The sequence below is a fragment of the Somniosus microcephalus genome, chromosome 1 (genome assembly GCF_052327205.1).
Source record: "Somniosus microcephalus isolate GS21.2 chromosome 1, FLI_Smic_1.0, whole genome shotgun sequence".
Lineage (NCBI taxonomy): Eukaryota > Metazoa > Chordata > Chondrichthyes > Squaliformes > Somniosidae > Somniosus > Somniosus microcephalus.
In genome coordinates, this window is record NC_140987.1 from 21947196 (window position 1) to 21969264 (window position 22069).

General features: G+C 43.9%; 1 protein-coding gene across 1 annotated transcript in view; it reads left to right on the plus strand.

Annotated features, from left to right (window-relative positions):
- Positions 1–253: 253 nt before the first annotated feature.
- Positions 254–22069, plus strand: part of rgs12b (regulator of G protein signaling 12b) — a 335452-nt gene continuing 313636 nt past the window's right edge. The window contains exons 1-2 of the mRNA XM_085975353.1: positions 254–1258; positions 2802–4852. Coding sequence (XP_085831479.1) covers positions 2951–4852 — 1902 coding nt within the window. The 5' untranslated portion in view covers positions 254–1258; positions 2802–2950. The remainder of the gene's footprint in view (positions 1259–2801; positions 4853–22069) is intronic.

Sequence of the window (22069 nt, forward strand, 5' to 3'; positions counted from 1 at the left end):
TGTCGTGAAACCAATCTCTTTGTCTTGACGGGTGGTAGTGGTGGAGCGTGTGCGCGCTCTGTCTCTCTGGCGCGCGCGCGCGCGGCTGGCGAGCCCGAAGCCGCTCACGTGACGCGGTGACCAGCTTGTTCTTGGTGGAGAGCGAGAGCCCGAGCGTGTGCACGCGCGCGCGCGAGAGTGAGAGAGAGGCGCGGGCACCCGGAGCGCGCTCTCAACCGACAGACGTTCCATTTTTCCCTTTCAAAAAAGGAAATTAACGGCTTCAACCGCCCCAGGCTTAGGAATGAGCCTCACACTAAAAAAAGACAAACCCCTAACAAAAAGCCGGTCGAAAGATTTGTTTTTATATATTTATTACTTCAAATGACTTCGACGCATCAAGTGATTTTTATTTTTCCCAAACTGAGAAAAGTTTTATGACCAAAATTTTTTTTTAACGCGCATTTTTGTTTTTATATATTTATTACTTCAAATGAGTTCGATGCATCGAGTGATTTTTATTTTTCCCAAGCTGAGAAAAGTTTTATTACCCCCCCAAATTTTTTTTTTAACGATTATACCGTTAGGATCAGAGGTAATAGTTCTTTTGTTCTTGTTGTTGTTGCTGCTCAGATCCGATTGTTTTCCAGCTAATTTTTTTTTATTTCCTATTTTTGTTTTGAGTTGACAACGGTTGCGGAGCAATGGAATGCTTTTTAAAAAAAGAGAGCGGTAAAGTGGAAAAAAGAAATACTCCCCCAAAAAATGTCTAATAAGACAACGACTTTTGCAAAAAGTTTTGCGGCTGTAGTTTTAAAATCTACAATATGCTGGTCAGGTTAAACTTCACACACATTCTCTCCCTTCTCCTTTATTAAAAGAAACCCGACGGTCCGTCAAACCTGATAGAGAGGAGAGGGGGCGGGGACTTCGAGGGTGAGTGACTGACAGGCGGCTGCTCCAATCGGAATCGCGGTTGCCCTTAGCGACGCCGCCGAAACACTAACCGGCGCCGCTCATTGGCCGATTGCGTCCGCCGCCGAGTTAGGGTGCGCGCCTTGGCCCCGCCCCCTCCCTACCACCTCTTGCAGAGGAGCAAGTTTTCTTTTTAACCTCGGCGGGAGGGGAGGAAGAAAAAAAAAGGGAGAAAAGTTTCCAAAAGTTGAGAGCATTTGAAGTGCCCCCCCAAGGGAACAGACTCCCATCTAGAGCACGGATGTCAGATGCAAGTGCATATTATGGATTGGATCTACAGCGGGTGAGCAACAAGATGCGTTCGGTACGTAAAAAAAAGGTTTGGGAAAATGCATTCCATTGTTACGCGTCCTATTCTCATTCAACATTGTGCGACTGTGTTTTTTAAAGCATTTTATGTGTTGTGCCACGCAAAGAAAAGGAACCCCCCCCCCATCATTTTTGGGAAGGAGGGGGGGTGGGGTAATCTCATTTTTGTCCGGCTTTTTATTTTGGGTGTGATGCCTGAAAATCCATATCCTTATCTTTAGCGCCTAAACACAACGGTTAAAAAAAGTCAAACTGTGTGTAGGTAGGTTTTTAAAAAAATATATCGATCCGATAAAGATGAACCGCGCCCGACCTACTGTAAATCCAAACAACCCCTGTAGTTAAAGCAAGTGAGCCTTGTCCAGACGCGACCTCAGGTCCTGTCTCTTCTCCGGATGCAGTTTGATTGCTTTTTTTTTGGGTGTAAACGCTATTGTGGGGGTATCTTTAAGAATACAAAGTTCCCAACTGTACTATACTGTTTATTGGCTAGGTTTCCACCCCCCCCCCTCCCACCCTTGATAAATAGATTGGGAATCTGGTCAATTTTAATTCCGAAAGTGATGGGGACGCTTGGGGATTTAATTCTTTAACTCGAGAGGTTATTTGTAGTTCTTGGCAGCTGTTGTATTTATACAGTACTTGCTTAAATATATATGGATATATAGATGGGGACATAGAGTTTTTGAATTAATATGAATTTGGGTGGATCATCGCTGTTAAAAATTATACTTAAAAATGAAGCAAGGGTTCATTTGCTATTAAAATATTACAGAAGATTGATGTATTTAATTAGTATGGTCACTATAAAAGTTTTTGGGCCATTTTTATTAGAATAAGATTTAAATTGATAACATGAATGCAACCGATTTTGTAAGAGTTCTGTGGAAGTTTAAGTTTTCTATTGCGTATATTTACAATACTTTATTGAAAATTAACCATTTTCTACGGTGTTCTGTGGAAGTTTTTCTAAACTACTGTATACTTTAAAAATGTTTTGCTTTTTGTGGTGATGGAACACAACATTTTGTAAGTTCTTCACAATAAATGGAATGGAATTGCCCTGCATTTTCTTCTACAAAGCACTATTTGTTTACACTCAGCCTCCAAAAACTATCGTGATGAGGATTTTAAAAAATGTCTCTTCTATGAATTTAGTATTCCACCTGTCTTGTATACAAGGCCAAATTCTGAAAGTGCAACTTCTCTAATGGGATAAATTGTTGCTGTATATTCCAATTAATAGATGTGCACCAGCCCAGATGCACATTGTTCAAGAGCACAAAGGTCAAAAACTGCTAAATTAATATGAAATTCTCATGTAAATCAGAATGTTCTACTCGCTTATTTTTGACAACTTTTCTCCAAAAACCAAAAGGCCTCCCAAATGAAAGGACAGTCTTGTATTAGAAACCTGCTGTGAATGGAATCTCAAATTGATTCTAAATTAAGAATTTACGTCAAAAATAAAAGTCATTTGTCTTTCCTAGCTATAGCATATGTGGAACTGGTTTGATATATACTTTTTTCCCTTTCAGATGTTTTATTGGGCCAGTTTGCATGAGCTAGAGTGGCATTTAAAGACATGGCTACGATGAACTTTTTCCTGAAACACTCAACTGATCGGTCCCAGACCATTTCAATAATGTGTCAAGTTTAGTATTGTTCTGTAATAGGAATATAAACAATGCATAGACAAGCTGATCAAGTGAAACGTCGTTCAAGCAACAATCCTTCCCTTCGGATGAGGAATGTAGATATTGCTAGAGGAAGAACTGGATATGGATTCACTCTTTCTGGACAAGCTCCTTGCGTGCTTAGCTGCATTTTGAAAGGAAGCCCAGCACATTATGTTGGGCTTCGATCTGGCGATCGCATACTTAGTGTCAATGACATTAATGTCTCTAAAGCCTCTCACGAAGATGTTGTGAAACTGATAGGACAATGCACAGGAGTACTACGGCTTGTTATTGCTGAGGGTAGTAACCACTCCGATACAGGCTCTAGCGATGAAGAACTTTATTTCAATGAAGGCAAAGTGGCATGGATGAACAATAAGCCAAAGTCAAAAATACTGGGTCTAAACAGAGCTGAAAAGGTTGTTGCTGATGTACAGTCAGGTGGCATTTTTAAAATGCTTTTTGACAATCCCAGTAATTCTACCAAATGTGGTAGGAACTGTATACAGCAACAAAGACAAGTCACTGAAAAAGTCAGTGGATTTCCGACCAGAGGTGGAAGTGCAAAAACAAACCACAATTCACTTTCTGAAGAAGAAGTAATGAAGGTGTTGAATGATGACTCTGTTTTTGTCAATGGCCTTGAAAACCAAGATGGATTTGTTCTAGATGCGAGCATTTTGAATGTTGGGATGATAGTAGGCTACTTGGGTTCCATAGAATTGCCTTCAACAAGTTCAAATCTGGAAAATGATAGCTTACAGGCCATCCGTGGTTGCATGCGACGCTTGCGGGCTGAGCAGAAGATTCATTCACTTGTCCTAATGAAGATAATGCATGACTGCATCAAGCTTTTCAATGACAAAAATGCTGTTCTAGCTGTGTACCCCGCAGAAAAGTTGGCCTTCAGTGCTGTGTGCCCTGATGACAGAAGATTCTTTGGACTGGTCACCATGCAGATGTCTGATGACCATAGCCTTGCTGATGAAAATGAAGGTGGACTGCGGACTTCATGTCATGTCTTCATGGTAGACCCAGATCTCTGCCAGCACAAAATTCACCAGGGTATTGCTAGGCGTTTTGGTATTGAGTGCACACCAGATCCAGATACCAGTGGCTGCTTGGAGTTCCCCCCTTCCTCTCAGCCTGTTCTTCAGTTTGTATCTGTGTTGTACAAGGACATGGGGGAGTCATTTGAAAGTATGCGGGCAAGAGCTTTTCTTGATGGGGACATATCTGATGGCCAGCAGAACAATAGTACTGGGAGTAACAGTGATAGTGGAATTGGATGCTATAGTCAGGAGGAAAAGAGTAGTAGGGTTTTAGTTGTTGATCTGGGGACCAACTCAAACAAACATGTCCCCAATGGTGCCTGGGGTAATATACAAGGTAAAGGGCAGATGCAAGGTACTTCTCAGTGGAATGGCTGTCGTCCGGACCTGGAAAGCAAATTCCACCCACCTCGACTTTCAGAGTTGGCACAGAGTGATTGCTCTTTGCATAATGGTAACAGACACCTGGGTCCTTCTGCTCGGCTTGATGTTCCGGGAACGTCTCCATGGTCTGTGTTTACTTCAGCGAAGAAATCCGATATAGTGAACAGTGCTCCTTGTGCAACTCCAAGATGGCTTCCCCTTCATATCCGTAAGGACTGGCAGTACTGTAGCAGCAGTGACCAGGAATCCTATGCAGAATCCACAGACGGACTGTCCAGTGTTAACTGTAGTACACTGAAGCAGGATCTTCCCCCTCCAATGAGCAAGATTCAGACCGAAAAGTATAGAGTTGGAAGTGGTTTAGGCCAGCCTTTTCGCGTTGTAGCTCAAAAGAACGAGCTGACAAGTAAATTGTTTGGGATGGAAAAAATGTTTGGGATACAACAAAATAACAAGAAAAGCAAAGACAAAAAGGTAAGGGTGTGTCACCATAACATGAATGTGATTTGTTCGTGCATAGTATGCTCTTTTTTTGCAGTAAGATGTCTCTGGTAAGTTGTCAAAGGTGCACAGTAGAATTGATTTTTTTTTTTGCTTCACAGAATTTGTTTTTAAGAATGCTGAGAGAGCATGTTTCAATTTTATCCTTTGCAGCTACCAAAGTTACCTCCTAATTGCAAGCATGAAACGATCATTCATCCAGTTTGGGCTTCAGCTAGCTTGTTGCATGTGCTTGTAATAATTCAAAACAATTACACTACTCTTTACATGCTACAGAATACGTCGACCTTACCTTAAAGTTGATTTATCTTCCCTTTGCAGTAAAAAGCGTTTACAAAGGCTTTAAGTCGCTGTGAAGTCGGCTGACGGAAGCAGGGTGTCCATGGTATGTGCGTACATACTGAAGATACTGCATCTGTAGTGCGCCAAAGTCTTTACGTGCACTACAGGCATTGTTGCATAATCTTTACTCCATGTCGACCAGGCGTATTAAAACACTGCCATGAAATGACATGGAGTTTACATGAACTCTATAATGCATTGCAAGAAATTGACGTATCCACTGCATGTAAATTATGTAATTGACATGAAAAGAATATAATGAGACATATCCAGGGTCTCTTTCTTGTTCAGCAACTTTAAAATGTGTTTTAGAACGTGCTTTTATTCTTGGCTGAAGAGGCTAGCCACAGTCTGAAATTCTCTGTGTGGTGGTGATGAATTGGGTGGTAACATTTAAGATATAATTGAATATTATGCCATTGTGGGCGGGAAGATGGTCAGATTTGTTTCCAAAATCCTCCTTAGAAACTGCGTTTCAAGCTGTAGTCATATTGCATTACTGGTCTGACTGGTAGCTAAAGAGCACGTTTTGCAGCAGTGATGATCCCTGTTATATTATCTGGTTATGAATTCCACTCTTTCCATCAAGAATTCTGCAAATGTGAGCCCACGTTTCCAGAGCACGGATATGAACAGCTGCATTTTCAGAATATTTAAAGAAATGCTCTGCTTAAGTTGTTAAAGCATCCATGAGTCCATCAGACCCCCTTGAACATTTCTTGCACCTTGCCTAATATGGAGCTGGAGTTCTGCTCCCTGCAAGCCCAGGGAAGTAAAATAGTCTTCCTGCGGGCGTCTCACTGTTGTTTCAGTCAGATCAAAACCCAAGTCCAGAGCAATACTGACATTTTTGTGTTACTTAAAAGTGGAAAATAGCAATGCAAAAATGACAGGATAACTGCACACTATTGGCAGTTTCCATACTTCAATTTTTCTTCTTCAACTAAATAATGGGACTTATTTATAGTTTGCCAAATACGGGGAAACCTTGAACTTGACCTTCAGCTTTCTTTAGTTCTGCTTGATCTTTGTTTTGTAAGACAGATTGTATGCACGTCTCGTGTTGCCAAATGTGTTTTCCAGGCTATGAGATGTCTATATATCTAATAATATCCTTCACTGAACCACTAAAAAAGGTGATTGTTATCCCAGTAGTTGTTTAGTATGGAGTTGCAGTTTTATAAATAATTGGGAGGGGGGGTGGAAATAGCTGTCTGATGGAACAGGTACCAAAAAATGATGATCCACATTAAATTCTGCTGGTATTTCACAGCGAAACCAGATATTTTACCAAGTTAGGCAGTCTACTACAGCAGCAGGGCGTGAAATAAAAAATGCCAAATCACTGAATTTCAGGAACACTATTTGGCATAAATCTGGTCTAGAGTAAAAATGATTGATCCGATAATAAAAACTAATATTTCCAGGTTTTTAGTGTTGTTTCTAGGATTTCAGCAGTGTGCAATAGTATCAATTTTTTTGACCATTTTCCCTCTGAGGATTTGAAAGAAGAGTCACTCTTAATGCTTGGTTTTAAAAGTAACGTGAATTCTTGCCAAGTTTAAAACAAAGAGGATGGTTGTTACACTAAATGGAAATTGTTTTCCCAAGGCACTAAACAATAAATGATTTGTTAGCGCGTCTGGCAAATCAGAAAGCATCTTTTCCCCTTTGTGTTAGACAGTGATTTGCAGGGGAAAGTTTTCCATGAAGCAGAGGGTAAGAAGAGAGAAAGACAGATACCTAAAAGGCTAGTTTTTGCAGCAGAGTTGATGGGGTAAAAATTCCCAGAAGAGACAAGATTACGGGGAGCAAACGTTCTCCCCTGGACAGCAGGACAGAATGAAGAGTTATTCTTCAAGAGGACCAACTGAAGTAGGGCGGCAGAGCATATTCATTATTTTTATATAATAATTGCGTGGATAAGTTTTACTGATTGAAGTAAGTAGACTTGATCATAACTGTTGCTCTGTACACTCACCTTGCTGTGGAATAAAGCTGCTTATACCAAGCCTCGCTATTGGAGAGATTGAAGAAATATACAAGCAAAAGACTCGGATGTCCAGTTTAGGTCTCAAGGGGCTCCATTGTTAGACCCGCAGGTCACACTATCGTACAAGTATTAATAGGGCGGTCTGAGCCAACTCCCATAAAAGTAAGATGCTTAGACTGCTATGGCAGCAACTGATTCTACCGAAGACGAGAAGATGTCTATGGCAGAACATCATTTAAAATTTTCGGCAAGAGAAATATTGAATATTTAAACTGTAAACACCTTCCGTACAATAATTGTAGATAATTACAACTATAGATTTGTTTTTCCTTTCAAATATGATTCCTGTCTGGAGTATTTAAGCAACTAGCACCAGGCTCAAGTACTGGTTGTGGGAACAATTTGAATGAAGTATTGCACAAGAGGTGAAGCGCAGAGTGTTGAAGCATATAACATCTCATCCGTTTTTCGGATGAGACGCCAAACTGAGGCCCTGTCTACTCTTTCAGGAGGATGTAAAAGATCCCATGGCACCATTTCGAAGAAGAGCAGGGGAGTTCTCCCCGGTGTCTTGGCCAATATTTATCCCTCAATCAACATCACTAAAACAGATTATCTGGTCATTATCACATTGCTTTGCACAAATTGGCTGCCTTGTTTCCTGCATTACAACAGTGACTACACTTCAAAAGTACTTCATTGGCTGTAAAGCACTTTGGGATGTCATGAGGTCGTGAAAGGTGCTATAGAGATGCATGTCTTTCTTTCAGATTGGTTCAAATGCAATTTTTCTCTTGTGGCGTTTTAGTACAAAACCATTGACGCTCAGCTTTTGGCAGCTGGTATGAAACCTCTGTATAGCTTTTGCAGTTTTTTCACTGGTCCATTGCACAGTGTCATGACAGGCATTGCCTTTTGCTGGAAATATAGGTACTCATTTTGAGCCTTGGAATCTTTTCAGTTTTGTTTTGAGTATAATTTTGTGCAAGAAATGTGTATATTTGTTACTGACAAATTAATCTAATAACTTATTTTTTTACTTGGAGGACATTCTGAGGTCTTAAGAATGAATGTTGAATAAATGCCTTCAGAAGATGTTTTTTCTGGTTCACTTATGGTAATCCTGCTTTTAGGATATGCTTTTATTGAATCATATAATGTGACAGCACAGAAACGGACCATTTGACCCATCAAGTTTCAACCGTGGCTCAGTTGGCAGCACCCTTGCCTCTAAGTCAGAAGGTTGTGGGTTCAAGTCCCACTCCAGAGATTTGAGCACAAAAATCTAGGCTGACACTCCAGTGCAGTACTGAGGGAGCGCTGCACTGTTGGAGGTGCCGTCTTTCAGATGAGACATTAAACTGAGGCCCCATTTGCTCTCTCAGGTGGATGTAAAAGATCCCATGGCATTTCTTCAAAGAAGAACAGGGGAGTTATCCCCAGTGTCCTGGCCAATTTATCCCTCAATCAACATTGCTGTTTGTGGGAGCTTGCTGTGCGCAAATTGGCTGCCGTGTTTTCTACACTTGTGATGACTACACTTCAAAAATTGCTTCATTGGCTGTAAAGTGCTTTGGGACTACTGGTGGTCGTGAAAGGTGCTATATAAATGCAAGTCTTTCTTTCAAGTCTGTACTGGTGTTTTTATTTACTTGAGCCACCTAGTTATCTCCTGCATCCTCCCCATAGCGCCTTTAACATTCCTCTTTCCCAAAACAGATTATCTGGGCATTATCACATTGCTGTTTGTGGGAGCTTGCTGTGCGCAAATTCCCAAGCAGTTTTCTAAAAACCCTTTCAACGTGGGTTGTGAGAGGATTCCACATTCTAACCACAGTATTGTTTGTTTAAAAAAAAAAATTCTAGTTTTCCCTTTAATTATTTTAGGATTACCTTTAAAATTGTGCCGTATTACTTTCATAAACCTCTGTCAGATCACCTTTAAATTTCTCTGCTATAATGCGGGGAATAAAACAGCCCTAACTTCTCAAGTCTCTCTTCATAACTGTAAACGCTGTCAGCAATTAAGGTGATGCAACCACTTGAACTGGGCATTGTCCAGTTCATAATCTCAATGAATCAGGTCGTGCAGCTTCATTAGAAATTCTGCATTTAGACGTGCTCTACAATAAAGCTTCTGTTTTGGGTATGTGTGTGTTTGGAGTGGAGGAAGTGAGAACTGATTTGGGAAAGCATGGTTGGGGAACAGGGATTAGAACTAATAGTACACTATCTAATCTAGCGCATGAAATCAAACTAAAACAGGAAAACTAGCATTATAACAGCCCTAGTTTAATCATGGCTGAAGTCTTGACAGCTGTTTTCCTTGAAAAGTCTATGATAAATGGTGCATAATTTTGTGGGTATCTTAATATAAATGTTTAATCATTATTTAATAACGTAGTACTCATTTAGGGAACAGAATGTTTATTCATCTGGGTTGTGTTTACCGTACAAAAGTTTGCTCACAGTTCAATTATGCATAATTAGTCATTTTTTTTGCACTTTTCAAGGCCCTTTGGAAAATTTGATCTTCATTTTCATAGTGTGGCCACTCTGCAGTTTTGAGCATATTTTTGCATTTGGGAGAAATGTTCTCGTCAGAATAAGTGCCATTATCCAGGCAAGTTTCTGCTGGTTCTGGTTGAGTTGATTTCTGAAGTTTGGTATGTGGTGAATTAGGACAAAAGCATGTCTTAGGGCATCAGATGAGCCTAAATTATTCATCTATTGTGCCTAATTAACCAGGTCTGTGGACTCGCACTGCACAGATGGATACTGTGTGTCTGTAATTAATGCCTGTCTTTAAGATACTAAAATTTAATTGCATTGGATGAATATTAAAAATATAATGTTAAATGTCCAAGGATACTAATTTTAGGAGCCGTCAAAATGAAACTTGGTCAACATAACAGAGTAACAACTATAAGAATTGGTTGCAGTGGGAGCCTTTGTGATCTCATTAGCTTAGCGTCAGATATCGTTATAATTAGTTCATCACTTTTAGAAACTAGGAGTAGTCAGATTTTATTGGTTATGTTTTTGAAAAATATGTTCCACTTGAACGATTTCCAATTTATTTTCAACAAGATACAAGAGAAGCAAGACCTTTAATAATTTACTGCCTGTGTCACAAAGGGAAGAAATGCATCCATCTCTATTTAAAGGATCTTCACTACCTAGTACTTATTCTCTCTTACACTGATCTTACTAAAATCCTGCCTAGTAGAAAAAGAAATGCAAAGAACTACAGAAAACAAACTCGGGATGCAACTTTGCCAAACATGTTGGTTTCTTTCAGCGGCTTTTTTCTGTCCTTGTTCGTCTATTTAAATCAATATTTCTTGTCATAGAAAGTTTGTAAAATAATGCATAAATGTTGAAAATAATTACATTTTCTACTTAACTGTAGAGACTTTCTTTATGAAATTTGTTCTGACTTCCATGCAGTGGAGAAGATCTTCATTACATAAATGTAATTACATAGAATCTTAAGCAAAAGTACCAAGTCTAGTAGTATTGACGTACATAATATTAGTCAAATCTGGAAGAAATGTGTGTGTTCTGGTTGGCTGAAACATATAATTGCATGGTTAGCAAAACGTAAGACCTTGTTTGTACTGAGTCACAGTGCTGGGGTCAGTAGTTCATACTGTGATTTGAGTAGAGCTGTCCTGATTACAATAATGGAGAGTTCTACAAGCTTAATATTTTTTCATTTGCATATGGGGATGTGTGCGAGCAGACTAACGAACATAAGAAATAGGAGCAGGAACAGGAGCAGGCCATTCGGCCCCTCGAGCCTGATCCTCCATTTAATGAGATCATGGCTGATCCGATTTTGGCCTCAACTCCACTTTCCCGCCCGCTCCCCATAACCCTTGTTCCCCTGTTGCTCAAAAATCTGTCTATCTCAGCCTTGAATATATTCAATGACTTCACCTCCACAGCTCTCTGGGGTAAAGAATTCCAAAGATTCACAACCCTCTGAGAGAAGAAATTCCTCCTAATCTCCGTCTTAAATGGGCAACCCCTTATTCTGAGACTATGCCCCCTCGTTCTAGATTCCCTGACGAGGGGAAACATCCTCTCAGCATCTACCCTGTCCAGCCCCCTCAGAATCTTATGGGGGAAAAATTCATAGCGCCCTAAGAGGGCGCTAATGGGGCGCAACGCAACTAGCGACCGGGCGTGGCGATGTTTGGGCCACTCGCGAAATTGACCAGAGTTTTTGCGGCAGCGCTGAACTCTACTGCCCCGATCTCCTGCGCCCGTAGATCGTGACGTCAGTCGAACGTGCAACGCCCCAGTGGTGCCCCGGACCAGATATTGAGTGGCGCCCCCTTCCTTTCCGCCTGCCGCAATCAATGACAGGGAGACTGGAACGTTTTCCAGTCGGTAAGGGGCAGGGGGAGCGCTATTTAAAGCCGCCCTCTTCCTGCCTTTTTTTGTGGGAGACATTTTTGCACCACTCATTCTGACAGACAGAGAGAGAGAGAGTCAACACTGTGTGAAGTAGTTTTGGCTACTGAGCAGCACTTTTCAGGTACTTTTGGATTTGACCTTCATTACTTTGATTGTCAAGAGACTATGGGGGCTGCACTGATTCGGGGTGTCGCCTGCGCCTGCAGAATCGGAGGCATTAGAGACGCAGAGAGAGAGTGGCAATCATGGCCAGAGGGAGGAGGGCCAACAGGCCTCTGCACTGGAGGCCTTACCCTCCCAGGGTATTCCGGGAACAATTCTCCTACATTCATTTGTCTGAGGAGCAGTGTTTGCGAAGGCTGCACTTCAGCAAGGAGGTGGTCACTGAGCTCTGCCACCTACTGCAGCCAGATCTGCAGCCTCAACTGAGGACCAGGACGCCTCTGTCGGTGGCAGTGAAGGTCACAGTGGCTTTGAATTTTTATGCCACTGGCTCCTTTCAAGCAGCTACTGGGGACATCGCCAATATCTCCCAGTTCACGGCCCATTGCTGTATCGGGGCGGTCACAAATGCCCTCTATAAAAGGAGACGCCAGTACATCGCTTTCCCGATGACCCGGGCCAAACAGCATGAGCGCGCATTTGGCTTTGCGAGGATAGCGGGCTTCCCCATGGTGCAGGGCGCCATTGACTGGACGCATGTGGCATTGCGGGCACCGCATGAGAATGCAGAGGTTTTCCGAAACCACAAGGGGTTCCACTCCTTAAATGTCCAGTTGGTCTGTGACTACAGACAGCTGATATTCGCTGTCAATGCCCGCTATCCTGGCAGCAGCCATGATGCTTTCATCCTGCGCCAGACTGGTGTGCCAGAGCTTTTCCAGGCAGCGCATCAGCCAATTAGTTGGCTCCTCGGGGACAAGGGTTATTCACTGCACCTGGCTGATGACACCGCTCCATAACCCCCAACACCCCCGCTGAGCTGTGGTACAATGAGAGCCATCTTGCCACCAGGAACATCATTGAGCAGATGATCAGCGTGCTCAAGCAACGGTTCCGCTGTCCGGACCACTCGGGAGGAGCCCTGCCGTACTCGCCTGAGCGAGTCTCCCTCTTCATAGTTGTTTGCTGCATTCTTCATAACCTTGCAATCCTCAGGACCCAGCCAATGCCACCAGGCCTTGGTGCACCACCAGAGGAGGAGGAGGAAGAGGAGGAGGAGGATGATCAGCAGCAGCACCAAGGCAGGAGGGAGGCCCACAATGTTGAGACTGCAAGGGCCGTCCGTCAAAGACTGATAGCAAGCTGCTTCTAGGCCCCTACTCAGGAAATGGCTTCTGGCATGGAACAACATGATGGAAAGCAACCCGCAACCCCTATAGCCGGCCAAGGCAGCAATGATTCCAAAGGCCAAACATGCACATTTTGAATACAACAACTTTTTTATTTTACAAACTCTGTGTGTGTCATTTATTCATGACAAACTAATCGAAACAAACACAAAAAATCAATAATTAACATAACTGGTTCTCACAACCTGGAGATAATGGCCAAAACACTAAACAAAAGTTATCAGATGAACCTCGGCCTTTAATAAAAACATTCCCAACATTTCGTCAGACCTCCTCCTATTTGCCCTTCGAGGGTGATCTCCTTCCCTTGCCCCCTTCCCACCCTACTGCTCCTCCATAATGGGGCCCCAGTGGCTGCGGCAAGGCTGGTGGAAGGCTGCTGAATGTCAGATCCTGAGACTACAGATGCCCTTGAAGGCTGCCCTCGACCAGCTCTGGGCCTGGAGGGCCCGGCTGCAGACTGCACCAACTCTGCATGGGCAGCAGCAGTCTGGGCTACAGGTGGTGGCATGTGCAATGGGGAAGCGACAGTGGTGGCAGCAGGAATGCTGTCATCTTGAGAGAGGACAGCACCTCCCTGCTTGACCGACACACTGCCACTCCCACTGCTGCAGTACCGTGAGAGCCCTGGGGCAATGTGTCCGAACCAGCCAAGATGGCAGCAGTCAGTGCTTGCGTTGCCTCAATCTGAGACTGCACGAGACCAGTCTGAGATTGGATCATGGCAGCCAGTGACTGAATTGCAGCACTAAGCATTTGCGTGGCGTCTGCCTGTGCTGCAGCGTAGTACTCCACACTCCTTGCCAGTGCATCAGTGCTTTCGGGCACCCTTCCCACTGCACCCATGAGCTGAGTGAATGTGCATGTCCACCGCCTGGGTGTTCATTTCAGTCATGAGCCGCTCCTCCTCTGCGTACAGTGCAGCAGGACTCGCTGGCCTACTCTCCCTCCGGGGAGAAGGCCCCCGAGCTTCCCTACCCCCATCGCATTGCTGCAGCCCGCTGGGTCCCGGAGCTTCACCCTCATCAGACCCTTCCCCCCTGCTCTCCTTCATGGAAGACGTCGTCCAAGTGTGGGCATGGGCTTCCTCGGGAGAGGGTGGCGCTGAGGCTCCGGTTTTCTCTTGCTCCTTGCCTGCGGCTTCACTCCCACTGGCAGCTTGAGGGCCCGTCTCCTCAGTTGGTAAATCACCATCTGAAAGCAGGGAGGTACAAGAGTGGCTTTAGCGTGAGGACAGGGGGGCAGTAAGAGAGGAAGGAGTGGAGCGATTTAGTAAGTTTGGATTGAAAGTGTAAAAGGCTGGTGTTGTGAGGGACAAGTGGAATGAGAGAGGAGAGAAAGCTGATGGCCTTACTGACATGAATCAGTCATTCATGAATGAAAGACTTATGAAATAATACTGAGCGGCCTATGGGTGGCGCTGTCCAGGGAGAGTATAAATACTCGGGCACGGGCCCAGCTTGCGCAGGACATTCTTAACAGGAACTAGTGAAGGACACAACTAGACCTCCATGTTGTAAAACAGTTGATTAAAGCTTTGTTGAACACTTAGACCAAGTGCCTAGTAGTTTTCTTACGTCACTTACCATTGCTGTCCCGAACGGGGTCGGCCTCCAGCGGCGACCGGACCGATCACCTGGCTTGCCACAGTCCTGTAGACACGCACCTCAAGATCGCTGAGGCGGCCCGCCACCCATCCGTTGCTGTTGTCCCCTGTTATGCGATAGCTTGGCCTGCAAGAAAAAGGACGCGTCTTAGTAAATAGGCAGCCATGGTCTTGCCTGATGTACCTCCCGTAGTTGAATAGCCCGTAATGTATGCAAGGTGTGGAATGTGCAGGTGTGTTTTATGAGATGGTCGTAGGTCTTGGATGAGTGTTGGGCATTGGGGTTTTAAGACCCTCTGGGCATAGAGTGAGGTTGAGATGGAGGGATGGAGAGATATTGAAAAGCAGCCACTCACCCTGACGACCCGAGTGAGGTTGTCGAATTTTTTGCGACATTGCGTATGGGTCATGGGCACCATGCTCCCTCCACACTCTTCTGTAGTCACGCGGCAATGGCCTCCTGCCACTCTCTGGGTACAGTACAGCTCTTTGGCGCGCCAACCAGAGCCTCCAAGGCCCGGTCGCTGAAGCACTGAGCTCGTTCCCTGACTCTCTCCATAGCCCTTGGCTGCAAAATTTAGGCACAGGTCTGTCCACGACGAGATTCAAGGCTGCAATGAGCAGGGTGTGGCTGGAGAGCAAGATCGACCCTTCCCTTTAAGAACTGGCCAGCGCCAGTGTGTCTGTGTTCCATTGCTGACTGACATCACCTGAGCTTCGCCTGCGCTCTGAGTTAGCGCCTCGTTCCTCAGCCTTTGCACTTTAAGACAGGTGTGTAGCGCCTGATTTAGCACTCCAATCACCTCCAGGGGCGATAAAAGCCAAGTTTGCCGTCCGAGGCGATAATTATCGCCAGGCGCTAAACTTTGCGCCCGGCTGATAATTGCGCCCCAAATGGGTCGATACTGAATTTCTCCCCCTATATGTTTCAATAAGATCACCTCTCATTCTTCTAAACTCCAATGAGTATAGGCCCAACCTGCTCAACCTTTCCTCACAAGACAAACCCATCCATCCCAGGAATCAACCTAGTGAACCTTCTCTGAACTGCCTCCAATGCAAGTATATCCCTCCTTAAATAAGGGGACCAAAACTGTACACCGTACTCTAAGTGTGGTCTCACCAATGCCCTGTACAGTTGTAGCAAGACTTCCCTACTTTTATACTCTCTCCCTTGAAATAAAGGCCAACATTCCATTTGCCTTCCTAATTACTTGCTGCACCTGCATGTTAACTTTTTGTGTTTCATGTATGAGGCCACCCAAATCCCTCTGTACCGCCGCATTCTGTAGTCTTTCTCCATTTAAATAATATTTTTCTTTTCTATTCTTCCTACCAAAGTGGATAACTTCACATTTTCCCACATTATACTCCACAAATTCTTGCCCACTCACTTAACCTATCTATATCCCTTTGCAGAATCTTTATGTCCTCCTCACAACTTGCTTTCCCACCTATCTTTGTATCGTCTGCAAATTTGGCTACAATACATAGAAACATAGAGATAGGAACAGGAGTAGGCCATTCGGCCCTTCGAGCCTGCTCCGCCATTCAATGAGATCATGGCTGATCTTCGTCTGAGATCATAGCTGATCTTACCAGTTCAGTACCCCGTCCCCGCCTTTTCTCTGTAACCCTTAATCCCCTTAGCCTTCAGAAATATATCCAATTCTCTCTTGAAAATATTTATTGAATTAGCCTTCACAGCCCTCTGTGGCAGGGAATTCCACAGGCTCACCACTCTTTGAGTGAAGAAATTCTTCCTCATCTCTGTTTTAAATGATTTGCCCGCTATTTTTAGACTGTGGCCCCTGGTTCTGTGCTCCCCGGCCATTGGAAACATTCTCTCTGAATTCAGCCTGTCCAGGCCTGCCATAATTTTATATGTTTCGATGAGATCCCCTCTCAATCTTCTAAACTCCAGTGAGTACAAGCCCAAACTATTTAATCTCTCTTCGTAGGTCATTCCCGCCATTCCAGGTATCAGCCTGGTGAATTGCCGTTGCACTCTTTCCATGGCAAGAACATCCTTCCGCAGATGGGGCGACCAAAACTGTACACAATACTCCAGATGCGGTCTCACCAGCACCTTGTACAGCTGTAGTAAGGTATCCCTATTCCTATACTCGAACCCCCTTGATATGAAGGCCAACATACCATTTGCCTTCTTAATCGCCTGTTGCACCTGCATGCTCTCCTTCAGTGACTGGTGCACAAGAACACCCAGGTCCCTCTGCACTTCCCCATCTCCCAATCTATTGCCATTTAGATAATAATCTACCCTCCTGTTTTTACCCCCAAAGTGGATAACCTCGCATTTATCCACATTATAGTGCATCTGCCACGTATCCGCCCATTCCCCCAACCTGTCCAAATCGCACTGTAGCCTCCTGACATCCTCATCAGAGCCCACCCCTCCTCCTAGTTTAGTGTCGTCAGCGAATTTGGAAATATTGCATCCAATTCCCTGATCCAGATCATTTATATATATTGTGAACAGCTGGGGTCCCAGGACAGATCCTTGCGGCACCCCGCTGGTCACTGCCTGCCACTCCGAAAACGAGCCGTTTATTCCAACTCTCTGTTTTCTATCCGCCAGCCAGTTCTCTATCCACGTTAATACTTTGCCCCCAATCCCATGAGCCTTAATTTTGCATGATAATCTTTTGTGTGGAACCTTATCGAAGGCTTTCTGGAAGTCAAGGTACACCACATCCACTGGCTCTCCCCCATCTATTTTACCAGTTACTTCCTCAAAAAATTCCAGCAGATTAGTCAAACACGATTTACCCTTTGTAAATCCATGTTGACTCTGTCCGATCCTTTCCCCATTTGTCAAGTGCTCCGCTATTTTATCCTTAATAATGGACTCTAGCATTTTGCCCACAACCGATGTAAGGCTTACTGGTCTATAATTCCCTGCTTTCTCTCTACCCCCCTTTTTAAATATTGGGGTAACATTAGCTACCCTCCAATCCACGGGTACTGTTCCCGAGTCAATGGAGTTCCGGAAGATGATCCTTAGAGCATCTGCTATCTCCAGGGCCACCTCCTTAAGTACCCTAGGATGTAGTTTATCAGGCCCCGGGGATTTGTCGGCCTTCAGTCCCCTCAACTTACCCAACACCATATCCCTAGAGATACTAATTTCTGTCAGCTCCTCCCTCTCATTAGTCCCTATGTTTGCCGATATTCCTGGGAGGTTATTTGTGTCCTCCTTTGTGAATACAGAACCAAAGTATGAGTTTAATTGGTCTGCCATTTCCTTATTCTCCATTATATATTCTCCCGAATCGGACTGCAAGGGACCGACTTGGGATTTTACCAGTCTTTTCCTCCTGATATACCGATAAAAGCTTTTGCAGTCTGTCTTTATGTTTGCTGCAAGTTTACTTTCGTATTCTATTTTCCCCTTCCTGATTAATCCCTTTGTCCTCTTTTGCTGTATCCTGTACTGCCCCCAATCTTCCGGTCTGGTGCTTTTTTTTGCCAGTTGATATGCCCTTTTTTTTGATTTTATGCTGTCCCTAATTTCCCTCGTTATCCACGGTTGAGTCACCTTTTTAGGTTTATTTTTATGCCAAACCGGTATAAACATGTTCTGGAATTCTTCCATTCTATCTTTGAATGCTTGCCATTGTCTATCCACTGTCAATCCCCCCAGAAACACCACCCAATCAATCTTACCCAATTCCCGTCTCATACCCTCGTAATTCCCTTTATTTAAGTTCTGGACCTTAGTCTCTGATTCAATTTCCTCACTCTCCATCTCGACTGAGAGCTCGATCATATTATGATCGCTCTGACCCAAGGGGCCTCGTACAAGAAGATTGCTGATAAGTCCCTTCTCATTGCACAATACCCAGTCTAAAATGGCCTGATCTCGAGTCGGCTCCTCGACATATTGGTCCAGATAACCGTCCCGAAAACATTCCAGGAATTCCTCCTCCTCAGAATTTTTACTAATTTGGGTAGTCCAATCAATATGTAAATTAAAGTCACCCATGATGACAGCTGTGCTCTTATCGCACGCTTCTCTAATTTCCCTTTTTATGCCTTCCCTCACCTCCATATTACTATTTGGAGGCCTATATATCACACCCACTAACGTTTTCCTCCCCTTGCTATTTCTCATTTCTACCCATACAGATTCCGTTTCATCCGAGTTAATATCCTTCCTTTCCATTGCATTAATCCCCTCCTTTACCAGCAATGCTACCCCACCTCCCCTACCTTTTTGCCGATCCTTCCTAAATATTGTATATCCCTGGATGTTAAGTTCCCAGCCTTGCCCACCCTGCAGCCACGTTTCTGTAATCCCAATCAAATCATACTTGTTTACCTCTATTTCCACAACTAATTCATCCACCTTGTTCCTAATGCTTCTAGCATTAAGATACAAAGCCTTCAGGCTTGCTTTTTTCACACTCTCATTATGAATTAGTTTGGCCCTTTGTGTTTCTCTCCTTTGCTTATTGCTTCTCACCTTTCTACCATCTATTTCTGACTTCATATGACTTCCCTCTTTTCCACTACCTAGGTTCCCATCCCCCTTCCTTCATCCAAGTCATTAATATAGATTGAAAATAGTTGAGTCACAGTCTAAGGATAAGGGGTAGGCCATTTAGGACAGAAATGAGGAGGAATTTCTTCACCCAGAGAGTGGTGAACCTGTGGAATTCTCTACCTCAGAAGGCAGTAGAGGCCAATTCATTAAATATATTCAAGAAGGAGTTGGATATATTTCTTAAGGCTAAAGGGATCAAGGGATATGGGGAGAAAGCAGGGACCGGGTACTGAATTTGGATGATCAGCCATGATCGCATTGAATGGCGGAGCAGGCTTGAGGGGCCGAATGGCCTACTCCTGCTCCTATCTTCTATGTTTCTAGGCCCCAGCACTGATCCCCGTGGCACCCCACTAGTTGCAGATTGCCATCCTGAAAATAACACATTTATCCCGACTCTCTCTTTTCTGTTAGTTAATCAATCCTGTATCGAATCTAATATATTAACATCTGGAAGATAAAAATTTGGGAGTAAGATAGGTAAAGTGACCATATGAAAATATACTGCCTGCCAATTTTCTTCCTCCTGAAGGCATGCTGGGATATAGCTTTAGATTTTTGAAGCACTAAATTTAGCATCATAATTTACCAAAAATTAGGTCAGATGTCTTCAATAATAAACAGAATTTTGCATGAACAATGTTTGTTCACGGACTGTTAAGCTGCTTTAACAATCAAGTTGCAATTAATTGCTGCAAATATTCAACTATTTATAAGTGAGTTTACACAAGTGTGTAAGAAGCAAGTGTAACCAAGATTTTTTTAAGACACTTGTCTTTAAATGCATATTTGTGTTGATATTGCTGCGATATGAATTTTCATGTCGATATATTAATAAAACTTGATGAGAAATTTATCTCTACACAAAATTTAGCATTTACCAGTTTCATGCTCATTTGGTTCCTCTTGTCAATCCTTAAACTATTCACAACACTGAGTATAATTTCAGCAAACGCGTTGTTGACTGGTATGGCTGAGTTTTCGGAAACCTTAGATTGAATGAGAATTTTACCCATCTCGTGGATTTCATCCAGTTTTAGCTAACATTCCTTAACAACACAATACTCCTGTAATTGGTAGAAGGATTAGAGGGAAGTTGAGGAGAACTTTTTTCACCCAGAGTGCGGTGGGGGTCTGGAACTCACTGAAAGGGTGGTAGAGGCAGAAACCCTCATCGCATTTAAAAAATACTTGGATCGGCACTTGAAGTGCCGTAATCTACAGGGCTATGGAACAAGAGCTGGAAAGTGGGAGTAGGCTGGATAGTTCTTTTTCGGCCGGCACAGACATGATGGGCCGAATGGCCTCCTTCTGTGCTGTAAATTTCTATGATTCCTCATGGCGACACCAGCAGCGGCAGAACATAAAACAGCGGGGGAAACATCGCCAACTTAATTGGAGACACCAGCAGTGGAACATAAAACAGCGGGGGAAACCACGCCGACCTGATTGGAGACACCAGGAATGGAACATAAAACCGGGGGAAACAGCGCCGACCTGATTTGGAGGCGGTATCAGCTGTGGCCGAACTGTCGACGATTTCCAAAAAAAAACGAAGAGTGACGTCACAGGACAGCAGGCAGGTGATTGGTTGGTGAGTATTAAGGTTTTTTTTCCTCTCTAACCTAGGACAGTGGTTTAAACTAGGACCTGGAAACTATAACGGCTGTATTAAATTTATAGCTTAACTAGTTAAACTATTTAATACAACTATAAATAATAGTTGAATAAAGACTTTAATTAAATAAATAAAATAAGGCTAGACTAAGATATGGCAGGGCAGGTTGTGTGTCTGGACTGCAGTATGTGGGAGTTTGTGGACGGCGAGACTGTCCCGAACAAAGACATCTGCAGGAGATGTCTCCATCTCGAATCTCTCTGGTTCAGCTGGAGTGCGAGTTGGAGACAGCCCGACACATAAGGGAGGGGGAGGAATTTCTGGACAGTTTTATCCAGAATACAGTCACACCCCAGAGGAAAGCACAGGTTCAGGAATGGGAGGGTGTGACTGTTAGGGAGGTCCCGCAGACACTGGTCCTGTCCATCAGGTACGATGTACTCGCTACCTGTGAGGACAAGAAGAAAGACTGCAGGGAGGACAGCGACAATGCAGACCAAGGCACTGTGGATCAGAAGGCTGTCCAAGGGGGGGGAAGAGCAGAATAGAAATAGGGGACTCTATAATTAGGGGGATGGATAGCGTCCTCTGATGCCAAGAACGAGAATTCCAAAGGGTGTGTTGCCTACCTGGTGGCAGGGTAAGGGATATCTCACGGTGGCTGGAGAGGAACTTGGAAAGGGAGGGGGTAAATCCAGTTGTCTTGGTCCATGTTGGAACAAACGACATAGGAACAGGGAGGAGGTCCTGCTGAAAGAGTTTCAGGAGTTAGGCTCTAAATTACAAAGCAAGACCGCGAGGGTAATAATCTCTGAATTATTGCCCAAGCCATGTGCAAATTGGCATCGAAGCACACAGATCAGGAGAATTAACTTGTGGCTAAAGGGTTGGTTTGGGAAAGAGGGGTTCCTTTTCATGGGACATTGGCACCAGTTCTGGGACAGGAAGGAGCTGTACCAATGGGACGGGCTCCACTTGAACCGGGATGGGACCCGTGTCCTAGCAGAAAGGGTAAATAGGGAGGTGGCAAGGACTGTAAACTAATAGGAAGGGGGGAGGGATCTACAAGAAACGTAAGCAGCCTATTTATAAACAAAACAGGAAAAGTGAGCGTAGGAAAGAATAAAGTAAGGGAGAACATTGACAGCAAGGGAGCAAATAGAGTTATAGAACAGGAGTCTAAAAAGATGCTTAAACGTAAAGTGAGAGGAAATCCTATTAAAATGAGTTAAACTATCTGTACAGCAATGCACTTGGTGTCCGTAATAAAACAGGGGAGCTGGAGGC